Source organism: Mastigoproctus giganteus, chromosome 11, assembly GCF_048544385.1.
Source record: "Mastigoproctus giganteus isolate SK-2022 chromosome 11, ASM4854438v1, whole genome shotgun sequence".
NCBI classification, from domain to species: domain Eukaryota; kingdom Metazoa; phylum Arthropoda; class Arachnida; order Uropygi; family Thelyphonidae; genus Mastigoproctus; species Mastigoproctus giganteus.
In genome coordinates, this window is record NC_143585.1 from 12,034,864 (window position 1) to 12,058,092 (window position 23,229).

At 38.4% G+C, this 23,229-nt stretch overlaps 1 protein-coding gene across 1 annotated transcript in view; it reads left to right on the plus strand.

Annotated features, from left to right (window-relative positions):
• LOC150077718 (uncharacterized) overlaps positions 1-21,722 on the plus strand; it is an 84,053-nt gene extending 62,331 nt beyond the window's left edge. The window contains exons 4-5 of the mRNA XM_090384668.1: positions 11,969-12,207; positions 19,942-21,722. Of these exons, the coding sequence (XP_090240794.1) occupies positions 11,969-12,207; positions 19,942-20,523 (821 nt within the window). The 3' untranslated portion in view covers positions 20,524-21,722. The remainder of the gene's footprint in view (positions 1-11,968; positions 12,208-19,941) is intronic.
• The last annotated feature ends 1,507 nt before the right edge of the window (positions 21,723-23,229 follow it).

The window sequence follows — 23,229 nt, forward strand, 5'->3', positions numbered from 1 at the left end:
ACTGATGAGGCATATGGCAGAGAAGAAACATGCATGGGATACATACAAATTAACACATGACACAGAAGCCTATGATAGATACAAGTTGATCTGTAACCAAGTTACAAAGGAGGTTAGGCAGGCGAAGGCCCCGGGTGCCAAGCGTTTCCGTGGCCAAGTGATTATTGTGCGTCTATCAAGCGTTTTTCTTCCCAGCGACTAAGTTTTTCTTTGTTTTCTCTTGCAATTATTAAATTTTCTGTTAAGTAGCTCTAGTCTCTTATAAGAAATAAGAAGAGAGCCCAGAAGAAGGAAATCACCTTTTTCTTTAATTTAGATTTACTAACTGTACTAACTCTACGCTTGGCCACAAAGCGGCACTGCTCCTGCCTCCCCGTGGCGGGGCCGGTAACCTGGGCGGTAAAGACAAACCCCCGGGGCGAAAAGGAGCCATTATGGATAAAAATAATTATCCACCGTTAGAGCCTTCGAGCTCAAGAACAGACAATCATGACCCCAATCACGACTTAGAAAATGATCGTCCAAAGAGACAGAAGACTAATCAGATGGAGCAACCCTGCCCATCCTTTTTAATTTTCCACTCCCTTACTAGTCAGCCAATGAGCAAACTGTCTCCCTTCGTAATACAAAAACATCTCGAAGGTATTGCAGGATCTCCTAAGACTGTCAAGAGATTACAATCAGGAGACCTGCTAGTGGAAACTACGAACCACAGGCATTCGGAGAAACTCTTACAGTTAACAAACTTTGCGGGAATTCCGGTAAAAATATCTCCTCATGCAACCCTAAATTCATCAAAGGGTGTCATATCCAGTTGGGACCTGTTAAATGTCACAGAGGAAGAAATTACCCAAGAGCTGCAGGGACAAAATGTAATTCAAGCCAAACGTATAATGACTAAAAAAGATAATCAACTTATCCCAACCAGAAACATTATTCTCACTTTTAATACGCCCAACTTACCGTGCTCTGTAAAAGCAGGTTATTTACTTTGCCGTATCCGCCCGTACATTCCCAATCCTTTAAGATGTTTTAAATGTCAAAAGTATGGCCACTCACAAACTGTATGCAGAGGAGTTCCTGTCTGCCCCAACTGTGGTTCCTCGGATCACATACAAAGTGACTGTACGACTACTAAAATGATATGTCCAAATTGCAAAGGTGATCATCCTGCCTATTCCAGAAGTTGTGAAAAATGGAAAACGGAGAAACAAATTGTAAAATACAAGGTCGAGAACAAAGTGAGTTACCCAGAAGCGAGAAGACTAGTGGCACCTACTATGAATAAAAATATTTCCTATGCTAATGCAGTTAAAAAATACCAAACAGTCTCTACTCAAACTATTGTTACAGTTCCTACTAATATTTCAATTTCAGATTGGGCTAGAACTGTCCTCTCTGAGGAAAAACCAAATGTACGTAAACAACAACCCAAACTCGCAGACCAAGCAAATAATACTCCTCTTACAATACCAGCGGAAACTCCTCCTCCAATGGGTTCTACCACACCATGTAATACAAATTCAAATATAATCAAAAATATTCGAGACACAACAATGGAAACAGATGGAACATCTATAGAGGAAGATCCTCTTTTAGAAATCCATGCCGAAGAGGAAGACATGGACACTGGTCGGCCAGTCTTCCAAAAAAAAGACAAACACAATTGGAACGCCATAAACCAGTCACTTTCAAAAAGCAGTCAGAATCAGCTCCATCAACTAAACACAAATAATGCCTTGTATTTTACAATGGAACTGCAGAGGCTTTCGTTGCAATACAGTCGATATCCAAGATCTAATAAATAGATTTTCTCCAGTTGCCCTTTGTCTTCAGGAAACTTACTTAACTTTGCAAATTTCTCCATCGATAAAGAACTATTGCCTTTATCGAAGGGATCGTAACACAGCAAATGCTGCCCATGGTGGTGTAGCAATCCTGATAAATTCAAAGACCCCATCTAAACATATTCCACTTCAAACTGAAATAGAAGCCGTTGCTGTGCGTATAACGCTCCATATTGAAATAACATTAGTATCAATCTACTTACAGCCAAACCGTACCTATTGTTTAAAAGATCTTGAAGATCTCCTTATACAGATACCTCCACCTCTCTGTATGTTAGGGGACTTCAACGGGCACCACCCCTTATGGGGCGATCCTAAATTAGATAGACGAGGTCAACTCGTTGAGAGCCTAATAGAGGCAGTAAACCTCACTATACTCAATACTGGCACACACACTCACGTTCAGCTCCCAAATGGACATACCTCAGCCATAGATCTCTCCATTTGTTCTCCATTACTGGTCCCGACCATAGAGTGGTATGTTTTAAATGATCCAATGGGTAGCGATCACTTCCCAATCGTATGCAACCTATTAATAGCACAGGCCCCTCCAGCTCAACCCTTCAGAAAATGGAAATTTGTCCGAGCAAACTGGGCAAAATTCCGGTCATCAATATCTCTTGATGAGCAAAAAATCCGTCTCAAGCCTATCGATGATGTGACAGAATACATCACGTCACATCTCCTAAATGTAGCTAAAGACACAATACCACTGTCAAATCCCTCGGTTCGTAAGCATTATAATTATTGGTGGAATGAGCAATGCACAAAAGCCAAAAAAGCAAAAAATAAAGCCTGGAATTTGTTTCGGAAATATCCAACAACACCCAATCTAATTAATTATAAGAAGTTAAAGGCAAAAGCACGCTTCATACAAAGGCAAGCCAAGAAAGAATCCTGGATCCGTTTTGCATCAAGCATTAACAAAAACACTGACACAAAAATAATATGGAAAAAAATTAGACAACTTTCTGGTAAGTTTCCTACCGTACCTTCACCAATTCTGTCCTATAATGGGCAAGATCTATCTAGTCCTTTAGATATCGCAAATGCTTTGGGCAACACATTTGCTGAAATCTCAGCGGAAGCAGCTTACACTCCACTTTTCCAGAGAATTAAAAACACTGCAGAACAGCACTCTATTAACTTCCAAACTGCTCTTCTTCTGCCGTATAACAAACCTCTACAATATTCCGAACTCTTACATGCTATCGGAACAGCTCACAATGGTGCTGCCGGACCAGACGGAATCTATTACGCCATGCTACAACATCTTGATGACAGAGCATTGCATCTCCTTCTGCTCTTTTACAATCGTATTTTTCTAGAAAATGTCTATCCAACTTCTTGGCATCATTCTACTGTTTTGGCATTCTTAAAACCTGGAAAAGATCCAACCAATCCCCATAGCTATAGACCAATATCCCTCTCAAGCTGCCTCAGCAAAATTCTAGAAAAAATTGTCCACTGTAGACTCGTCTGGATCATTGAGTCAGAACAGTTAATGAGCAATAGTCAGTATGGCTTTCGTCAAAACAGGTCATGCTTGGACCTTATGGTGAAAGCTGAATTTGCCATTCGTAATGCCTTTATTAAGCATGAACATCTAGTAATGGTTTCCATAGATATAGAGAAGGCTTTTGATACCACCTGGCGGCATGGCATACTAAGAGATCTTTACTCTCTTGGTCTGCGGGGCAACCTTCCTATATTTATAAAGCATTTTCTACACACTAGATCGTTTCAAGTACGATACCAACATGCCCTCTCTGCAACTTTCATTCAGGAAGAAGGTGTTCCACAGGGATCAGTACTGAGTGCCACTCTTTTTGCTCTAAGAACAGATTCTATCACTAAACAACTTCCAAATACTGTAGAAACTTACCTTTATGCAGATGACCTTTCCATCTCCTGTCATTCCCAAAATATGAGAACTATTGAACGACAGCTTCAGATATCATTAAATAAAATACAGCAATGGGCCAGTCTTAACGGCTATAGGCTTTCGCAGCAGAAAACAGTTGCTATCCATTTTTGTAGACAACGCAAACTTCATCTGGATCCTGAACTTTACATCTCTAATATCTCCATCCCAGTCACTAGTAATATTAGATTTCTAGGTTTAATCATGGACAACAAGCTAAATTTCTTAGAGCACATTAAAAAAGTACGTACTGCCTGCTTAAAAAAGATAAACATACTAAGAGCTTTATCTGCACAAACGTGGGGTGCAGATCGTACCTCCCTTCTTCGATTATACAGGGCATTAATCAGATCTCGTCTTGATTATGGAGCTCCCATTTATGACTCTGCCAGAAAGAGCGCATTACGCTGGCTTGATCCAGTACAACACAGTGCACTGAGGATTGCACTTGGCGCATTCAGAACATCGCCAGCACATAGCCTTTACATTGATGCTCACGAGCCGCCACTATCTTTACGTAGGAAATTGCTTTTGCTGAAGTATTCTGTCAAGATACAAAGTTGTGCCTCACATCCCATTCAGCCATATCTTTTCAATCCGCCATTTGAAAATCTGTACAGAAATAAACCTAGCATAGTAAAACCAGCTGGTCATCGCCTCCTTGAACTATTGCAGGTTTGGAATGTATCCATCCATTCCGTAAAACAAGTCGCCACTTGTACTCAACCACCATGGGTTCCACCTCCTATACCGACCTGTGACACTTACCTCTGTCAGTGGGGAAAGAATATCTTGCAATCATCAAATATCAGACAAGTTCATGCTGTTCACACTCAAAAATATATTGATTTTTTACCAATATACACAGATGGCTCTAAATCCAATTCAAAAGTTGGAGCAGCTGCAGTGTTTCCGAATACAATTGTATCAGCAGCCCTTCCTCCTGAATTCAGTATCTTTTCAGCTGAATTATTCGCAATTAAACTAGCTTTAAAAAATCTCTCTCCTGACTGCTTTTTAAAATCAGTAATTTACACTGATTCCCTCAGCTCAATCAAGGCTTTGTGTAATTCCTCAGACAAGTTTCACCCTGTTATAAATGAAATTAGAAAATTATTGCTAAAGATTATAGAACGCCACCAACTGGTCACCTTCTGCTGGATACCAGCACATTCTGATATTTTAGGCAATGAACTGGCTGATAAAGCTGCAAAAAACCCAACCAGCTTAGATTTAACCAATATCCCTGTTCCAGCCTCAGACTACGCACTAATGATTCATGCTGCATGCCTATCAGAATGGACAGCACTATGGCATTCCCAAACGAATAATAAACTCTTACAGATTAAACAAGTTCCGAAAATCTGGCTCTCCAGTGTCCGGACATCAAGGCGGGAAGAAGTAATTCTTTCAAGAGCTAGAATAGGTCATACTTACCTGACCCATCTTCATTTACTCACAGGAGATGATCCACCACAGTGTCCACATTGTTCTCTAAATTTGACAGTGAAACACATTCTCATTGAATGTCCATACTATAAACAAAACAGAAATACCACCCTGCTATCTTTGGTTAACCCTCGAAAACCAATAACTCTAGAGAATATCATTGGTGACAATGCAAATATTCCGGAATTTTTTAACTTTCTGAAACAAATTGGAGTTTTCAGTCATTTCTGATTTCTGCCTTTTCTGATGTGACAAGAATTTCTCATATATTAATACAATAAAGGAATAGGCGCATTATAGCCAAAGCAGCTTATGCGCCATAAAACCCCCACAACAACAACAACAACAAGGCAGGCGAAGGCAGATTACGGGAAATCTTTGGCAAGGGATGCAAAGAAAAACAGCAAAGAGTTCTTTACTTATGTAAAGTCCAGAAGGAAGGAGATGAATCAGATTGGACCACTTGATATCAATGGGTCAACTGTTGATGATCCTGCTCAGGTAGCTAACAAACTAAATGAATATTTTGCATCGACATTCACACATGAGGAGTTATTTAGCAAGGAGAAAGCGAGAGGTGTATTCAACTCTAGCAGTAAGCTAGAGAATCTTGTAATAAGTGAGAGTAAAGTGGAGGAGAAATTGTTGAAGATAAACACAAGAAAGGCACCCGGGGTGGATGGGATCTATCCAGTTATATTAAAGGAGTCAGCAGAGGAAGTAAGCAAACCCTTAGCCATAATTATGGGAGCTTCCTTGGACTCAGGGGAGGTACCCACAGACTGGAGATGTGCAAATGTGACCCCAATTCACAAAGGAGGATCAAGGACTGACACAAGTAATTATAGACCTGTGAGTTTAACTTCTGTTCCAGGAAAATTAATGGAGGCACTAGTTAAAGAAGCACTGCAGGATCATTTAGACAAGACTTCAGTTATAGCTCGGACACAGCATGGTTTTGTTAAGGGGAAGTCTTGCCTGACCAATTTGATCGAATACTATGATGCAGTCACAAAGGAACTGGATGCAGGGAATAACTTTGATATTATATACTTGGATCTTAGAAAGGCTTTTGATACTGTTGCACTTGGAAGACTGCTGCACAAATTGGAGCAGTGTGACATTGGAGACAAATTGCTGCTGTGGATAAAGGGGTGGCTGAGGGGGAGAAGACACAGAGTGGTAATCAATGGACACTGCTTGTCGTGGACTAATGTTATTAGTGGAGTCCCTCAGGGCTTAGTGTTGGGTCCATTATTGTTTTCTGTATTCATAAATGATATTGATGATGGTATATCAAGCTTAATGTCGAAGTTTGCAGACGATATAAAGGTAGGCAGGGTTTTCAAGGACACTACTGACACTATGCTGCTGCAACAGGATATGGAAAGGTTGAGCAGATGGGCTGAGAGGTGGCAAATGAAGTTTAACATTGACAAATGTAGAGTACTACACATGGGAAACAGCAACCCCAGAGCAACGTATCAACTCTGTGGTACTACACTGACAGTGGTAGAGAATGAAAGGGACCTGGGGCTGGTTGTGCAGGCAGATATGAAGTTCTCTGAGCAGTGCAGACGGGCTGCAAGAGTAGCTCATGGTGTATTGTCAATGATATATAGGAATTTTTCTAGCAGGGATAAGGAGGTGATTATTATTCCCTTGTATAAGGCAATGGTCAGGCCACACCTAGAGTACTGTATACAGGTCTGGAGGCCTCATTTCAAGAAGGATGTAGAGCTGCTGGAACGAGTACAGAGAAGGGCAACAAGATTAGTGAATGGAACAAAGGGGTGCTCTTACGAAGAAAGGCTTGAGTTTTGCAAATTACAGTGTCTGGAGACTAGTCCCCAGCGAGGTGATCTGATAGAGGTGTATAAAGCCTTGAATGGTTTGAGCATGCTCAATGCTGATGGGATTCTTCCTCTCGCTAAGAATAATCACCTGAGAGGGCATAAATTCAAATTGAGGAAAGACAGATGTAGGATAGACGTGCGGAAATTTTCCTTTAGCAGGCGGGTGGTTGGTTGGTGGAACAGACTTCCATCCCTTGTCGTGGAAGTTGATAGCCTAAATAACTTTAAGGCTCAGCTGGACTGGTATTTTGAACGAACAGAGGGGTGAAGTGGAAGTGGTTTCTTTTTTTTTTTTGGCTGATTCTGCATAAGCTTGCTTTCTTGCATCAAATGCCTCTACTAATGCTAATACTAATAAGCTTGCTTTCTTGCATCAAATGCCTATGCTAATACTAATAAGCTTGCTTTCTTGCATCAAGTGCCTCTACTAATGCTAATACTAATAAGCTTGCTTTCTTGCATCAAATGCCTCTACTAATGCTAATGCATTAAGCTTGATATACCATCATCAATATCATTTATAAATCCAGAAAACAACAGTGGACCCAACACTGAACCCCGATGGACTCCACTAATAATATTAGTCCACGATGAGCAGTGTCCATTGATTACCACTCTCTGTCCTCTCTCACTCAACCATCCCTTTATCCATAGCTGCAATTTGCCTCCAGTGCCACATTGCTCCAATTTGTTCAGCAGTCTTCCATGTGCAACAGTATCAAAGTCTTTCTAAAATCCAAGGCGTCTCCACAAGCAGGTGGGCAGGAGCAGCACTGCGTTAGCACACGCTTCTTGATTAGTCCGGGATTCGACCCCGTGACCGCCAAAAAACGGAGGATGCGGGAAGGTCAGGGAATGCCCACTGCATATCTCTGGAGCAATATGGTCTTAGTTGCTAATGCTCCTAAAAACGAAATAACAAACATCTAAGATCCAAATAGATGATATCAAAGTTATTCCCTGCATCCGGTTCCTTTGTGACCACATCAGAGTATCCAATCAAACTGGAACAAAACCATGTTGTGTCTGAGCTATAACTGAAGTCTTGTCTAGATGATCCTGCAGTGCTTCTTTAACCAGTGCCTCCATTAATTTTCCTGGAACACAAGTTAAACTCATAGGTCTGTAATTACTTGTGTCAGCCTTTGATCCTCCTTTGTGAATTGGGGTCACATTTGCACATCTCCAGTCTGTGGGTACCTTCCCTGAGTCCAAGGAAGCTCTGATAATTATGGCTAAAGGTTTGCTTACTTCCTTTTCTGCCTCCGTTAATATAACTGGATAGATCCCGGGTACCTTTTTTTATGTTTATCTGCAATAATTTCTCCACTTTCCTCTCAGTTATTACAAAATAATCTAGCTCGCTGCCAGAGTTTAACTCACCTCTGGCATTCCCCTCCCTGAATAACTCCTGATGGGTGAATGTAGATGCAAAATACTCATTTAGTTTGTTAGCCACCTGAGCAGAATCATCAAGGGTTGAACCATCAATGTCCAGTGGACCAATCCCTTTCCTTCTAGAGTTTACATAGGTAAAGAACTCTTTATTGTTTTTCTTTGCATCCTTTGCCAAGGATTTCTCATAATCTGCCTTTGCCTGCCTAATCTCCTTTGTGACTTGGTTACAGACCAGCTTATATCTGTCGTAGGCTTCCGTGTCACCCATTAATTTATATTTATCCCATACATTTTTCTTCTCTGCCATATGTTTTATTAGTTAATCTGACATCCATTTAGGCCTAAACCTTGAAAAAAATTTCTTAGTTGGTATGTAAAGCCTAGTAGCTCCCAAGATAAATTCTTTGAATGTTTCCTTCATTTTGAATTTGCTGTTGGTAACATCATCAGTTGGTCCCATATAGAATTAGGCCCATATAGAATTTAAATACTGTCTCAGACCACCGTAGTCGCCTTTACGAAAGCAAAAATCCTTCCCTTTACCCCTGATGGTAGTTACCTCCTTGAGAAAATCCCGCTTCAGCACACTGTGATCACTGCCGCATAGTGGTTCCTTTATCTGCAGATTCTTAATGCATGAAGAATCACTACTGATAATCAGATCAAGAGTATTACTCCCTCTAGTTGCCTGCCAAATATGCTGATTTAGAAAACAATCATCCAATAAATCCACAAAAGCCTTGCTAGTATGTGAGTGACCAACCCACAAATTCCAGTCAATATCTGGGAAATTAAAATCCACCGTTATAAGACTCTCTGATTTACTGGCCTACTCTATTTCCCTGTACAGTTTCTTATTATACTCATCAGAGTCATTAGGCCTATAACACACTCATCTCAATTTTGATCTCCCAATGCTTATGTCACACCAAAGTGACTCGACACTGCACTGTCCAGCGATGTCGACTGGCTTCACTTCCTTGGATTTTGTGTTTCTTAACTAATAGCATAACCCCTCCTCCCTTCCTATCCTGTCTATCCTTACTGTATACATTGTACTCCCCAAATTCCAGTTCTGCATTCCTTATATCTGTGTGACACCATGTCCCTGATATCCCAGCAGTATCTGCCTTTGATGTTTTGAGCAATACCTCAAATTCATCATATTTATTTACCAAACTCCTAGCATTGGTGTACACGCAAGTATACATGCATCTGTTCCTATTCTAAGCTAACACAACCTATGTGTTTACTTGTACCACAATGACTCCCAGCAGTCTTAAATACCCTGCATCTTGTTTTCCAGAGTGCTGCTCATTCCAATAGAAGCAGTGCAAGGATCACTTTCAGCTCTTGCCAGTGGCTACTGTGAATCCATTAGCCCCTGTATCCCTCCCCCCAAACTAGCATTTTTTGGACCCACCTAACACTGCCTTGATAGCATTGGCAAATATTCTCGCACCCTTTGTATTTAAGTGATTTACAGGAATTTTTCCAGCAGGGATAAGGAGGTGATTATTCCATTGTATAAGGCAATGGTCAGGCCACACCTAGAGTACTGTATACAGGTCTGGAGGCCTCATTTCAAGAAGGATGTAGAGCTGCTGGAACGAGTACAGAGAAGGGCAACAAGATTAGTGAATGGAACAAAGGGGTGCTCTTACGAAGAAAGGCTTAAGTTTTGCAAATTACAGTGTCTGGAGACTAGGCACCAGCGAGGTGATCTGATAGAGGTGTATAAAGCCTTGAATGGTTTAAGCATGCTCAATGCTGATGGGATTCTTCCTCTAGCTCAGAAAAATCGCCTGAGAGGGCATAAATTCAAGTTGGGGAGGGACGGATGTAGGATGGACGTGCGGAAATTTGTCTTTAGCCAGCGAGTGGTTGGTTGGTGGAACAGACTTCCATCCCTTGTGGTGGAGGTTGATAGCCTAAATAAGTTTAAGGCTCAGCTGGACAGGTATTTTGAACGAACAGAGGGGTGAAGTGGAAGTGTTTTTTTTTTTTTTTTTTTTTTTTTTTTGGCTGATGCTGCATAAGCTTGCTTTCTTGCATCAAATGCCTCTGCTAATGCTAAAAGTGTTTCCCATCTCTGTAGAAGCAGTCTCTCCTGTTAACAAGTACAGACCAGGCTCAAAAAATTTCTACCCCTTGAGACTTGCACAATCTTTCCAGGGCCGAATTGATCGACAAGGCTCTCATCATATATTCCCTTATATCATGTCTGGGCAGAATTGCAGACACTTTCAAATTCAACCGTAATTCACAACTTTTTTTCAACCGGGACCTGTACTTGTTAAGTAATTCTGCCTGTCTCCTTCTCTTAATATCATTAGTGCCAACGTGTACAACAATATCACCTTTTGTGCTCTTAAAAGATGATATCCGATCTACAGTGTCATCAACCTTTGCCCCTGGCTGACATACCCTGGTCCTGTTCCACCTCTCCTTTTTACATAGCATGTTCCCCGTTTCCCTGACAATAGAGTCACTAACTTTCAAAGGACATCAGCACTTGTGAACTCTGAAAAGCGGTTATATTTCATTTCAATCACTGATTGCTGTCCCAGCCATCAGTGGATGTCCCAATATGCCCAGACATGAAGAGAAATAATAAACCAACTAAACATATATGCATGTTGCTTTGGAGTCATCATTTGGTGGAGTCGCTGCCTAAATTTTCATTTAGTTTGTTTGTTATGAGTTTTTTTTTTTATTTATTTATCCTACAGAGGACAGTGGGCATAGCATATTTTATGTTCAGTAGGTTCTTTATTCCTATTGAGAGGGTGTTAGGTCATTCATGGTATTTGATTTGGGATAGCGATCGGTGATTAAAATAAGACTTCTCTTCAGAGTCCACGAGTGCTGGTCTCTCTTGAAAAGATAATGTCTGTGGGCTCTTTGTTTTCTTTTTGTGTTCACTTGGGCCATGTGTTCACTTCTCCAAGGATGAGTGTTGCTTTTGTTCTTGTTTCTATTTTTAATTTTATATTTATTTTGTTTGTATTTTTGTTTTGATATAGGTTTGTTCATATGGGGCAGAATAGTGCTTTGCTTGCCTTACCTATAGGGCGCCTCCCTAGCCAGGTGGGAAGGAGCAGCAGTGTGTAGCACACGCTTCTTGATTAGACCGGGGTTCAAGCCCGTCACCACCAAATACGGAGGATGCGGAAAGGTCGGGGAATGACCACCGCATATCCCGGAGCAATATGCCCTTAGTTGCTAATGCTCCTAAAAACCAAATAATAACAATAATAGCCTTACCTATAAACCTATTAACAGCATTAATTAATTTGCTGTATTTATTTTGTGGTTTAAGTGTTTCCTAAGTTTAATTTTAATGAACATACTCTTTTATTAATACTAATAAACCATAGATATCTTAATTATTATTAAAGTAGTGTCAGTTTACTGAGATTTGTATTAAAAATGGAATGTTATATTTGAATATCAATTATTAATTCATTTTCTTTCTTCTCTTCCACCCCAAGAAATCGTACAAATGTTATTAACAGCTGGTAGTGATATAAATTATCAAGATAATGAAGGTCATACACCTCTTCTCTCTGCTGCCATCTGGCATAACACACCAGTTATTCAGCATCTTCTTGAAAATGGAGCTGATGTTAATGCTGTGGATTCTTGTGGTAATAATGCGCTCTTCTATGCCAGTAGTTCCTTATGCATTCCAAAAACAATGGCAGAGGTGTTATTAATGCATGGGGCACAAGTAAGTAATGAACTATTTTAATTATGGCTACATTACATTAATAAATTTATTAATTTGATTTTTTTTTTTTTTTTGAAAAAGAAAATTACAGTATTTTAATTTCACATTTATCACTTTTAAAATTGTAATTATAAATTTAAATGTATGAAAATAGGTCTCTAAAATTACAACTGTTACAGTTTGGTGTTTAAGAAAAAATTCTGTTAAAAATGTAAACAGGTTTTTATTGGGCAGGGAGGAAGATTTATTTGTAATGATATGGATATGGATTAGTTATATTGAATTTGATAGCCATATTGCATTACAGTTTCAATTTGTAAGCACAGTGTGGCAAACTGTATGCCTGCCATTATTAATATATTTATACTTAGAGTGAAGTTTTATTCTAAAATCTCTTTTCTGATAGTACCTGGTACTTCTCATACTATAGCTGCACATTACAACTGTTTTGCTAAGTTTCTGCCAGCTTTTGATACCTGCCTACCCACTGATATATCATTAAAACAGCTGCCGTAGTTTAGGATATATTTCTTTTCACCTACTAGTGAGCTAGAACAACAGCGTGTTACTCGAAGCATAAATTCCAATGGGAACATATACTTTTGCCTTAGCATTATCAATTTAACTTAAGAATGGACTAAAGTTTTTTTCTTAAGAATTGCAAACAGATGACTTTTGTAAAATGGCAATTTGTTGTCTTCAATGAGTTGTTTTGCCACAAGTCTCAGTCTTCAGCCTGTTAAGATTTTTTCAGAAATTTTAAAGACTCGCCATGTTACATTTTGATAACAAGAGTAGCAATGTCAGGAGCATTTTATTCTAATGTGTCTATGATCTGCATAAAAGCTGATTTGTATAGAATATCCATTAAATATAAAACTGTTCTACTACATTTTGAGAGGTATCTATCAAAAAACAAATGGCCAGTTTTTTTTTGGTAAATGTTGGAGGGAAAACAAATAGTTGAACAACACAATCATTTGCTATGTTAATATTATTTAATTTGTGACTATTATATTGTGTATAATAGTGTATATTATATTCGAATGTACATCATAAGGTATATGCTCATTTCTGCACCATCAAGAATTACAAAATTAATACAGCTCGAGCTCCTTTCTTACAACCTCTCCTGTTACTCCATATCAGATAATGACTCTACATGCAGATCAATGGGTGTAAAATTCTATAGGCATATTATCTTCCATTTCTGTTGTTTATATTTTTAATCAATGATTTTAGTCAATGATATACAGAAATTTTTCTAGCAGGAATAAGGAGGTGAGATTATTCCCTTGTATAAGGCAATGGTCAGGCCACACCTTGAGTACTGTATACAGGTCTGGAGGCCTCATTTCAAGAAGGATGTAGAGCTGCTGGAATGAGTACAGAGAAGGGCAACAAGATTAGAGAATGGAACAAAGGGTTGCTCTTACAAAGAAAGGCTTAAGTTTTGCAAATTACAGTGTCTGGAGACTAGGCACTGGCGAGGTGATCTGATAGAGGTGTATAAAGCCTTGAATAGTTTGAGCATGCTCAATGCTGATGGGATTCTTCCTCTTGCTCAGAATAATCACCTGAAAGGGCATAAATTCAAATTGAGGAAAGACAAATGTAGGATAGATGTGCGGAAATTTGCCTTTATCCAGCGGGTAATTATTTGGTGGAACAGACTTCCATCCCTTGTTAGCATTAGCATTAGTAGAGGCATTTGATGCAAGAAAGTAAGCTTATGCAGCATCAACCAAAAAAAAAAAAAAACCCCACCTCCACTTCACCCCTCTGTTCATTCAAAATACCTGTCCAGCTGAGCCTTAAACTTATTTAGGCTATCAACTTCCACGACAAGGGATGGAAGTCTGTTCCACCAACCAACCACCCGCTGGCTAAAGGCAAATTTCCGCACGTCTGTTGTTGTGGAAGTTGATAGCCTAAATAAATTTAAAAGGCTCAGCTGGACAGGTATTTCGAACAAACAGAGGGGTGAAGTGGAAGTGTTTTTTTTTTTTTGGCTGATGCTGCATAAGCTTGCTTTCTTGCATCATATGCCTCTACTAATGCTAATCTTGCTTGGATTACATAAGAGGACGTAAATTAAAAAAAAAAAAGGATAGTGCAGAATAGATGTGCAAAAATTTGCTTTCAGGTAGAAAGTAAGTGATTGTTGGATCAAATTTCCATCTGGTATACTGGAAGTTGACTACCAAATACGGAGGATGTGGAAAGATCAAGGAATGACCACTGCATATCCCCGGAGCAATATGGCCTTAGTTGCTAATGCTCCTAAAAACCAAATAACAAACAAACAACATCAAACTGGAAGTTGATAAGTGGAGTAAATTACAGGAGGATTAGACAAATTGTCAGAGAGAATAGACATATGTTGGGTATTATTTTATTTTTTCCTGATGCTGTGGTTGCTTGGTTCTTTGTATTATTTGTCTCTACTAATATTAAACGTTTTTGATAACTGCATTGTTTCAAACAACTGTAATAACCTGGTCAAACAGATACAGAAAAGTAACTTAAAAGTAAATATTAAGTCATCAAATGCAGATATTGTAGGGATATTGGAGACTTCACGTTACTCAGACATAAACAGTTGCAGAATTTCAGTATGGGGAGTACGACGTGCACAGAAAAGACAGACAGGATAGGAGTGGATATGCTTGTAGTTAAGAATCATAAATACTAAGGAAGCATCCAGTTGATATGGGTAGCATGTGCAATGTTTGGTCAGTTTGGTGTAACATAAGCATTGAGGAAACAAAAATGAGAGTAGGACTGTGATGAGCATAATGACAACTATACAGAGACAAATAGTAAACCAGTAAATCAGAATGTCTTATAATGGGGGATTTTAACTTTTGAGATATTGACAGTAATTTGTAGGTTGGTCACTCATACAGAGAAGAACTTTTGTGAATATGGCTAAGGTAAAGAAGGCCAACAAATGAACCACAGTAAACTACAGGAAACTTACCAGACAAACTGGTTTGCCGCTACCACAGGTTCTTGCTGCATTCTTGGTAAACAGGTGGTGCGTGTTATCGGTAGCGGCAGTGCATGGACTGCCGCTTCTGCAGCTTCATGCTCAGTAAACAGGCAAGGTGTGCTATCAGTGTGGAGCGGTGCCTCCGTAGCCAGGTGGGAAGGAGCAACAGTGCGTAGCACACGCTTCTTGATTAGACCGGGATTCAAGCCCGTCACCACCAAATACGGAGGATGTGGAAAGGTCAGGGAATGACCACCGCATATTCCCGGAGCAATATGGCCTTAGTTGCTAATGCTCCTAAAAACCAAAAACAACAACAACAACAGTGTGGAGCAGAAGTTGAGAATGATATATTGATTGACACGTAGGCATGTTGGTTCATGAACACAACAGATGATAATATCATAGTGTTAAGTGATTGATTGACATTATGATAGTGTGTGTGTAAAGAAGCTTTCTTTCTTTTCTTGTTATTTCCTAACCTAACCTTTAATGTTAGATATGGAAACATTTTCCTTAATAAGGAAACCTTTCCTATTATTTCCTAACATAACATTTAAGATTAGGTTAGGAAATATAACGAAAAATAAAGAAACCTTTTCCTTTTTTTGCAACCTAATCTAGGTTAGGTTAGAAAATAGTTAGAAAATAACTTAATCTTTAAGATTAGAAAACCCATGCTGTTTGCTTACCGAGAATGCAGCGAGAAACTGCGGTAGTGGCAAACCAATTTGTCCAGTAAGTTTCCTGTAGTTTGCCATGGTTGTCATGTTGGCTTTCTTTACCTTATCCGTGAATATATGTTGGATGCTTTTCACCATCACCTGGTGCTCTTCCAGTCATCCAGAGACTAGGAACGGTGCTCCCATGCCCACTTAATATTTAAATTAATATTTAAGTTTGTGCATGATACAGCGGTTGGCAGAGTGGTTAATGACAGTAATCAAAGTATGCTACTGCAACAAGATCTAGAAACATTAGGCAAATGTACTGAGAAATGTCAGTTGAAGTTTAACATTGGCAAATGCAAGGTAATACATATTGATAGCAGTAATCTCAGATTAATATATCAACTGTGTGGTACTATACTCAAGATATTGGAAAATGAAAAAGACCTAGGGTAATTGTCAGATGTGAAGTCAAACAGTCAGATGTGAAGAGCTCTGAGCAGTGCAGACAGGCTGCCAGGACAGCTCATGGGATTTTTTCAGCAATATATGGGAGTTTTGCCAGCAGTTATAAAAAGAGATCCCGTTGTTTTTTTTTTTTTATTTATTTATTTTTTTTTTGGTAGTTGTTGGCGCATCGGCTTCTGCGGCCACATTGCACCTCCCAAGGTTTTTTCAGTACTTTGATCCAAGCCCGAGGCAGGAATCGAACCCGCGACCTTTGGGTTGCCGGGCAGGTACTTTACCCACTCGGCTAGCCCGGTCGGCTCCCATTGTTATGAAGTAATGGTTAAGCTGCATCTTGAATATTTCATACTGGTCTGGTGGCCTCATTTTTGAAAGGATGTAGATTGCTGGAACAGGTGCAAAGAAGGGTAACTATATGCGAGTTTTGCCAGCAAGAACAAGAGGGTGGTCTTACCAATAATGGCAATTTGTTTCCAAATTGAAATGTCTGGAAACTAAGCACTTAAGAGGTGGTCTGATTGAGGTGTTTAATGCTTTGAATGGATTGAGTACGCTCAGTGCTGATGGCATTCATCCTTGTTCTCAGACTATGTGCATGAAGGAACATGAATTCTTATTGAAAGCTTGCCTTCAGCTAGTGAGCAGTTGATTGTTGGAACAAACTTCCATATGTTGTGAATGGCATTAGCATTAGTAGTGGCATATAATGCAAGAAAGCAATCTTATACAGCATCAGCAAAAAAAAAAAAAAAAAAAAAAAAAGTTAAAACATGCTTCCCATTCACCTTTCCAACCACTCCAAAAGATTTTCCAGTTATTCCTTGAATTTATTTAAACTCTCAACTTCCACAACGGCAGATGGAAGTTTGTTCCAACACTTGCTGACTAAGAGCACATCTATTTTGCAACTGTCTTTTCTCAATTTGAATTTGTCCCCTCAAGTGCTTAATCTGAGCAAGAGGAAGACTCTCATCAACATTGAGCTTGCAGATGCCTTATACATCTCAATCAGATCACCTTGCAGGTGCCTAGTCTCCAGACACTGCAATTTGCAGAACTTAAGCCTTTCTTGGTAAGATCACCCCTTTGTTCCCTTCACCAATCTTGTTGCCCTTCTCTGTACCCATATCAGCAGTTCTACTTCCTTCCTAAAATGAGACTTCCAGACCTGTATGCAGTAGTCAAGGTGTGTCCTGACCATTGCCTTATACAAGGGGATAATCACCTTATCCCTGCTAGCAAAGTCCATGTATATCATAAACAACACCTCATGAGTTGCTCTGGCAGCCTGTCTACACTGCTCTGAAAACCATCATATCTGATGGCACAAATACTTCCAGATCTTTTTCATTCTCCACTATTCTGAGTGTACTACCTGACAGTTGGTATGTTAATCTAGAGTTACTGCTACCTATATGCAGTACTTTGCTTTGTGAATGTTAAACTTCAGTTGCCACCTCTCAGCCCATCTGCCCAACTCTTCTAGATCCTATTGCAGCAGTGTACCATAATTACTGTCATTAACAACCCTGCCAACCTTAGTATCATCTGCAAACTCAGACAAGCTTATTATACCTTCATCAATAATATCATTGAAAAATATAGAAAACAACAATGGTCCCAACACTGAATTCTGAATAGTTTGAATAAATTCAAGAAAGAGCTAGACTGACTATTGGAAGGTGATGGGCGAGGGTTTTTTTGGGTGGTGGATGTTGATGACATATAAGATTGATTTCTTGCATCATTTGCCACTACTAATACTGTAACCAGGTGGGCAGGATCAGCAGTGCATAGCACACGCTTCTTGATTAGACCGGGGTTCGAGCCCATGACCACCGAATACGGAGGATGCGGAAAGGTCAGGGAATGACCACCACATATCCCCAGAGCAATATGGCCTTAGTTGCCAATGCTCCTAAAAACCAAATAGCAAACAACTACTAATACTGAACACTCAATCAGATCAGCAGAACTACGACTTTCCTAAAATGACTTAAATAGACCTCATGAGTCGTTCAAAGAGTGGCAGCTGTGTTAATGCAGAAAAATCAAGGTCTTACACTTGAGAAGAGCATCCCCCAAAATAACTTGCACACTGTATGGGATTGAATTATAAACAGTTATAGAAGCAATAGATTTACAACATGGTAAGACACAGTCTCTGAGCAGTGTAGAGAGAGAGACCCATGGTGTTCTGTTGATGATTTATCAAACATTTGCTTGTAGAGATTGGCAAAGCAAATTGTAAGATGACATTTGGAATACTGTGTCCATGAATAGTTGATCCTGCATTACTTCTTTAACCACTGATTCCATATTTTCTCTGGCAAAGAAGTCAAGCTAACATGTCTGCAATTACTCACTTCACCCTTTGATCCCCTTTGTGAACTGGGGAAGCATTTACACATCTTGAATCCAAAGATTCTCTCATAATTATGGCTATAAAGATTTGATTTGCTTAAATCTTTGTTATTTCTTTTAATATAATTGGACAGATCCCCACTTTTAACTTTTAGACAGATTTACTTTTAGCTTCAACAATTTCTCTTCTAGTTTCTTCTCAGTTATCACAAAATCGTTCAACTCCCAGCTTAAATTTAGAAATCTCCTCATAGATAAACTCAGATCCTTCAAGTAGCCTTGTTAAATCTTTGTCTCTTTTTTTTTTTTTTTTTTTTTAACTTGAAAAAGATCTGGTACTCTCCTTCCCAATATATTTTAGGTTTTGAAAAGAATGGTGAATCTATTTTGAAATCCAAATATATAAAATATCATTCTCTGTGTTATGTTTTACTTTGGCAGTCTGGGGAGGCCTTGTTCCTCCAGTGATCTTGGCAGCACTTAGACCTAAATCTCTTTAGAAAAGACTGCATTTGTCCATGTAGTCAGCCTAAAGTAACTAATATATATTTTTTAATCAGATAATGTCATCTGGTAGGAAAATCCATTAGATGTGTTTTTTGTATTTTCTGATGTCACAATATATGTAAAATGAAGAAGTCTTTTATTTATAAATTAAATTCAATAATACTTTTAACATCATATAATACAGATTATTCAATATGCTAAAGATTTTTGGATACTCTTCCTTTCTTTGATAGTTTCCTTCCACTTTTTAAAGGCAGACTAAAAATTATACTTTTGAAATCTTTTGTATATAGATAACTTAAACATACAAATACAGAAGTGGACTGGCCATAAGACTTACTGGGGAAACCCTAGTGGGCCAGAGACCAATGGAGGCTGGTGTGATTTTCAGTATTACACTCTGACCTCCAATACATTCTATTTGTTTTCCCTGGTAAGAATTTTTGACCCAGTCTGTGTAAATGCCTCTGTGTAAATATGCACTTTTTTTTTTTTTTTGTCTTATGTGTACTAGGGAAAAAAATGTTTTCTCTCTCTTTTTAAGAGAAATTTTATTTTTAATCATGTATTATAATTAACAATTAGGCCAGTGATTGCTAGTACTAAAAGTTTAAATGAGTAATTTCAGAGATTTCATCTTGTCTGTAATAACAAGCCATTTAAAATAGCTCAATAATAATTCAGAATATTTGTTGTTTAAATTAAAATAATTGACTGTTCTTTTACTTGCAGGTGAACATTACCAATAATCATGGCTCTACTCCTTTCATGGCTGCTTTACAGGCAATAAAGTATCGGAAAACATTTACAAGCTTCGGAAATGATGATGAAGTAATCAATACTTTATTACAATATAACTGCAATTTAATTTCCAACTGCTTGAAAGACCGGTCTTCTATACACATTGCTGCTGAACTAAATCTAGCTATATTAATTGAAAAGTTTATTTTTTGTGGTTGTGAAATGAATACCTACGATAATTACGGATTGACACCGCTATATTACATGGCAAAAGCTGGAAACCGGTATCTTGTGCAGTTGATGGTATCTGTTGGTATAAACTATAAAATTCAAGTATGGATGCAGAATAAAAGATATCTCTCAAGAATTAAAGATAAAGAATTAAGCGATTGGCTTGTAGCCAAGTCTGAAGAGATTCCATCATTGACTCAGTTGTGCAGGACTAATTTCTGGAGGACATTTGGAACTAAAGCAAGAAGCATTATAGATAATTTATCATTGCCATTACTGATTATCAAATATTTGAAATTAGAGCTATTTGATATAAACTCCGGTTGTACTCAAATTGTTTAGAAATTTTTCCCTGTTTTTCTTGACCCATGTAAATATAAGTTGTATTCCATACTATAGAATTTAATTAGTTGGCAAGCTGTATATGTATTTATGTATTATATATATTTTGTTTGTAATTTCCAAGGCAGTGGGTTCCCCCTACCTCCCAACATCTCCAATTATGCAGGTATTCTGTATTTCACTTAGAAAACTCAAACCCTTAATTTTGCTAACTCTTTAAAATTTTGACTTTAAAATAAAAGTCAGAAGTGCAAATAATGTAAGAAAAGCAGTCAATTAAAAAGACATAATTGTTTCACTTAAAGTAGGAACTGGTATGCTTTTCTGTTCAATTCAATTTACTTTCTAAAGAAAATATATGGAAAGTGTCAACAGTGTTTAATTTGCTACACATTGCGGCCTGATTTAAATGTTCTTCATTCACCTGTCAGTTTTGTTTACAGAATGTAGGACAGTAATTTCTTTAATAAAACAGAACCATTATGATAGTTATGATTACATCGTTTAGTACCTTAGTAGATGTGTGTGTATATATAAAATGATCTAGTACCCAAAATTTGGTTCATTAATCATTAAAAGACTCTCTCCCATACCTTTTAATGATGTATAATTAAGGTTGGCTTTTAATGTACTAAACCAGAGTAAGATAACTTTAGAACATCTGGTAGCTTGTCAACATTATATTCAGTGGCAATGATATGCACATGCAATTACTGGTTTAAGATATCCCTATGTGAATCGATTCTAAAGCATCTTGCAAATGTGGCTACAAATATGGCCCGGATGGATTCCTTAAACTTGTACACTTATGCATATTTCAAAGAATTGTATAATCTTAATAAAAACTCTTTTAGTAAACATAAACTGACCCAGAATTAGAATAGTCCATAACTACTACTAGTTTTCAAAACAGTAGTATTAAAAATATACTACACTCAGCAAATTTTTTAGCACACTAAATTGCTCACAAATCTGTCAAATTTATGATGCAATAATGGAACATTAGTGCTGATACTTATCTGAAGTAGTTAACTGATTTCTGGAGGGACAGAAGATAGGGTTTCCCACCGCTCCAAAAAGAGTTATTCTGGTGTTTCAGCCTTTCCTACTTTGCATATCAGCCCACAGGTACCACACGCTTGTATATACACAATGAGTGTGAACTGGTCTGGTGTGACCTAAGTAATCAATATGGCAAAAAAAAAAAAACATATTCCTGTTTCCAAAAAAATAATTTATAAAAGTTTTGTTTTTTTTTTTATATAAACCCCAAACACGAGAGGTATTAGAACCTATAGTACTTAGTACCATGTTTGGGTTGGAAGTCGAGAAGACGAAAGAAGATATTTGTTGACATTGAACTTGAACTTCTGTAGACTGTAATTTTCTGGAAATATGTATGAAGAAAGGTTGTTCCAGAAAACGGCAGTTGAATGAATAAACGAGGAAGATGAAAAGTTGGTTCTGTGAGTTTCAAGTTGGACGGTAAATGGATGTTGGCTGGTGGCTGCACGTGTTCGGACTGTTTTGAAAGAGAGTGGGAATTATAGAACCCAATTCAGAAGAACAGTGCCCATTGAAGTATCTAGAAGAGACATGCAGCATAAACAATACGTCTATGAGACAGCGAGTGGAGAGACTCTGTTAGAGATGAATCATTAATTAACCTAACTGCCCTCTTCTGAATGGAATCAAGAAGCCTGAGAGAGGTTTTGGGGGCACTACCCCAGATGTGAGAACAATATTCCATGGCAGGGCCGATTTGCGATTTATACAGCGTGAGCAGCTGTTTGGAAGAAAAGTAATGCCGAAAGGAAAGAGAAAACCAAGTTTTTTAGATGCAGAGGAAGCAATATTTATAATGTGCTTGTGCCAAGTGAGATTAGAAGTCAGGGTAATCCCCAAAAAAAGATATATCATTTTGCCTAGAAATCGGAGTGTCACTAAAGATAAGGTTAGGAGCAGCAGAAGAATCCTTTTTTTTTGAGATATAAGACAAGACTGAGTTTTAGAAAGATTGAAATCAACTAAGTTGTCTTTGCCCCCCTGAAGATCGGCATTTAAGGAATTGTTAGCAGATTTTCGAGAAGTTGAAGCTGATTGAGCAAGGCAAGGTTTCTCTAAATGGAAAGTAGAATGCAATGTGCTATCATCGGCAAAACTATGGATAGGATTTCCAGTCAATGGAAGAAGGTCATTAATATACAAGAGGAAAAGAGTGGGGAAAAGAACTGAACCTTGGGGGGACACTGGCATTAGTTTGAGAAGTTAGAAGACAGAGCCATCTACCATCACCCTCAGTGAGTGATCAGAGAGAACACTGGATAACCAATTACTAAAAACAGTTGGCAAACCATAAGATGGAAGCTTGTTTGGAAGACCTTTATGCCAAACACGATCAAAAGCCTTTGAGATGTCAAGAGCAACTACTTGTGTTTCACCGAACCTTTCCATTGAATTAATCCATAAATGGGTAACATAAGCCAGAATATCACCAGTGGATCGACACTGACGGAATCCATACTGGCATCATTGATCAGACGGAAGGTTTCTAGGTAGTTTAAGAGTTGGTGGTTAATTGATTTCTCCATTACTTTAGAGAGTAAAAGTAATTGCAATGGGAGGAATTTGTCACCCTTTTTAGGAACTGACTGGATATGAGGAAATTTCCAAGCAGAAGGAAAAACAGCGTTGGAATAAGAAAGT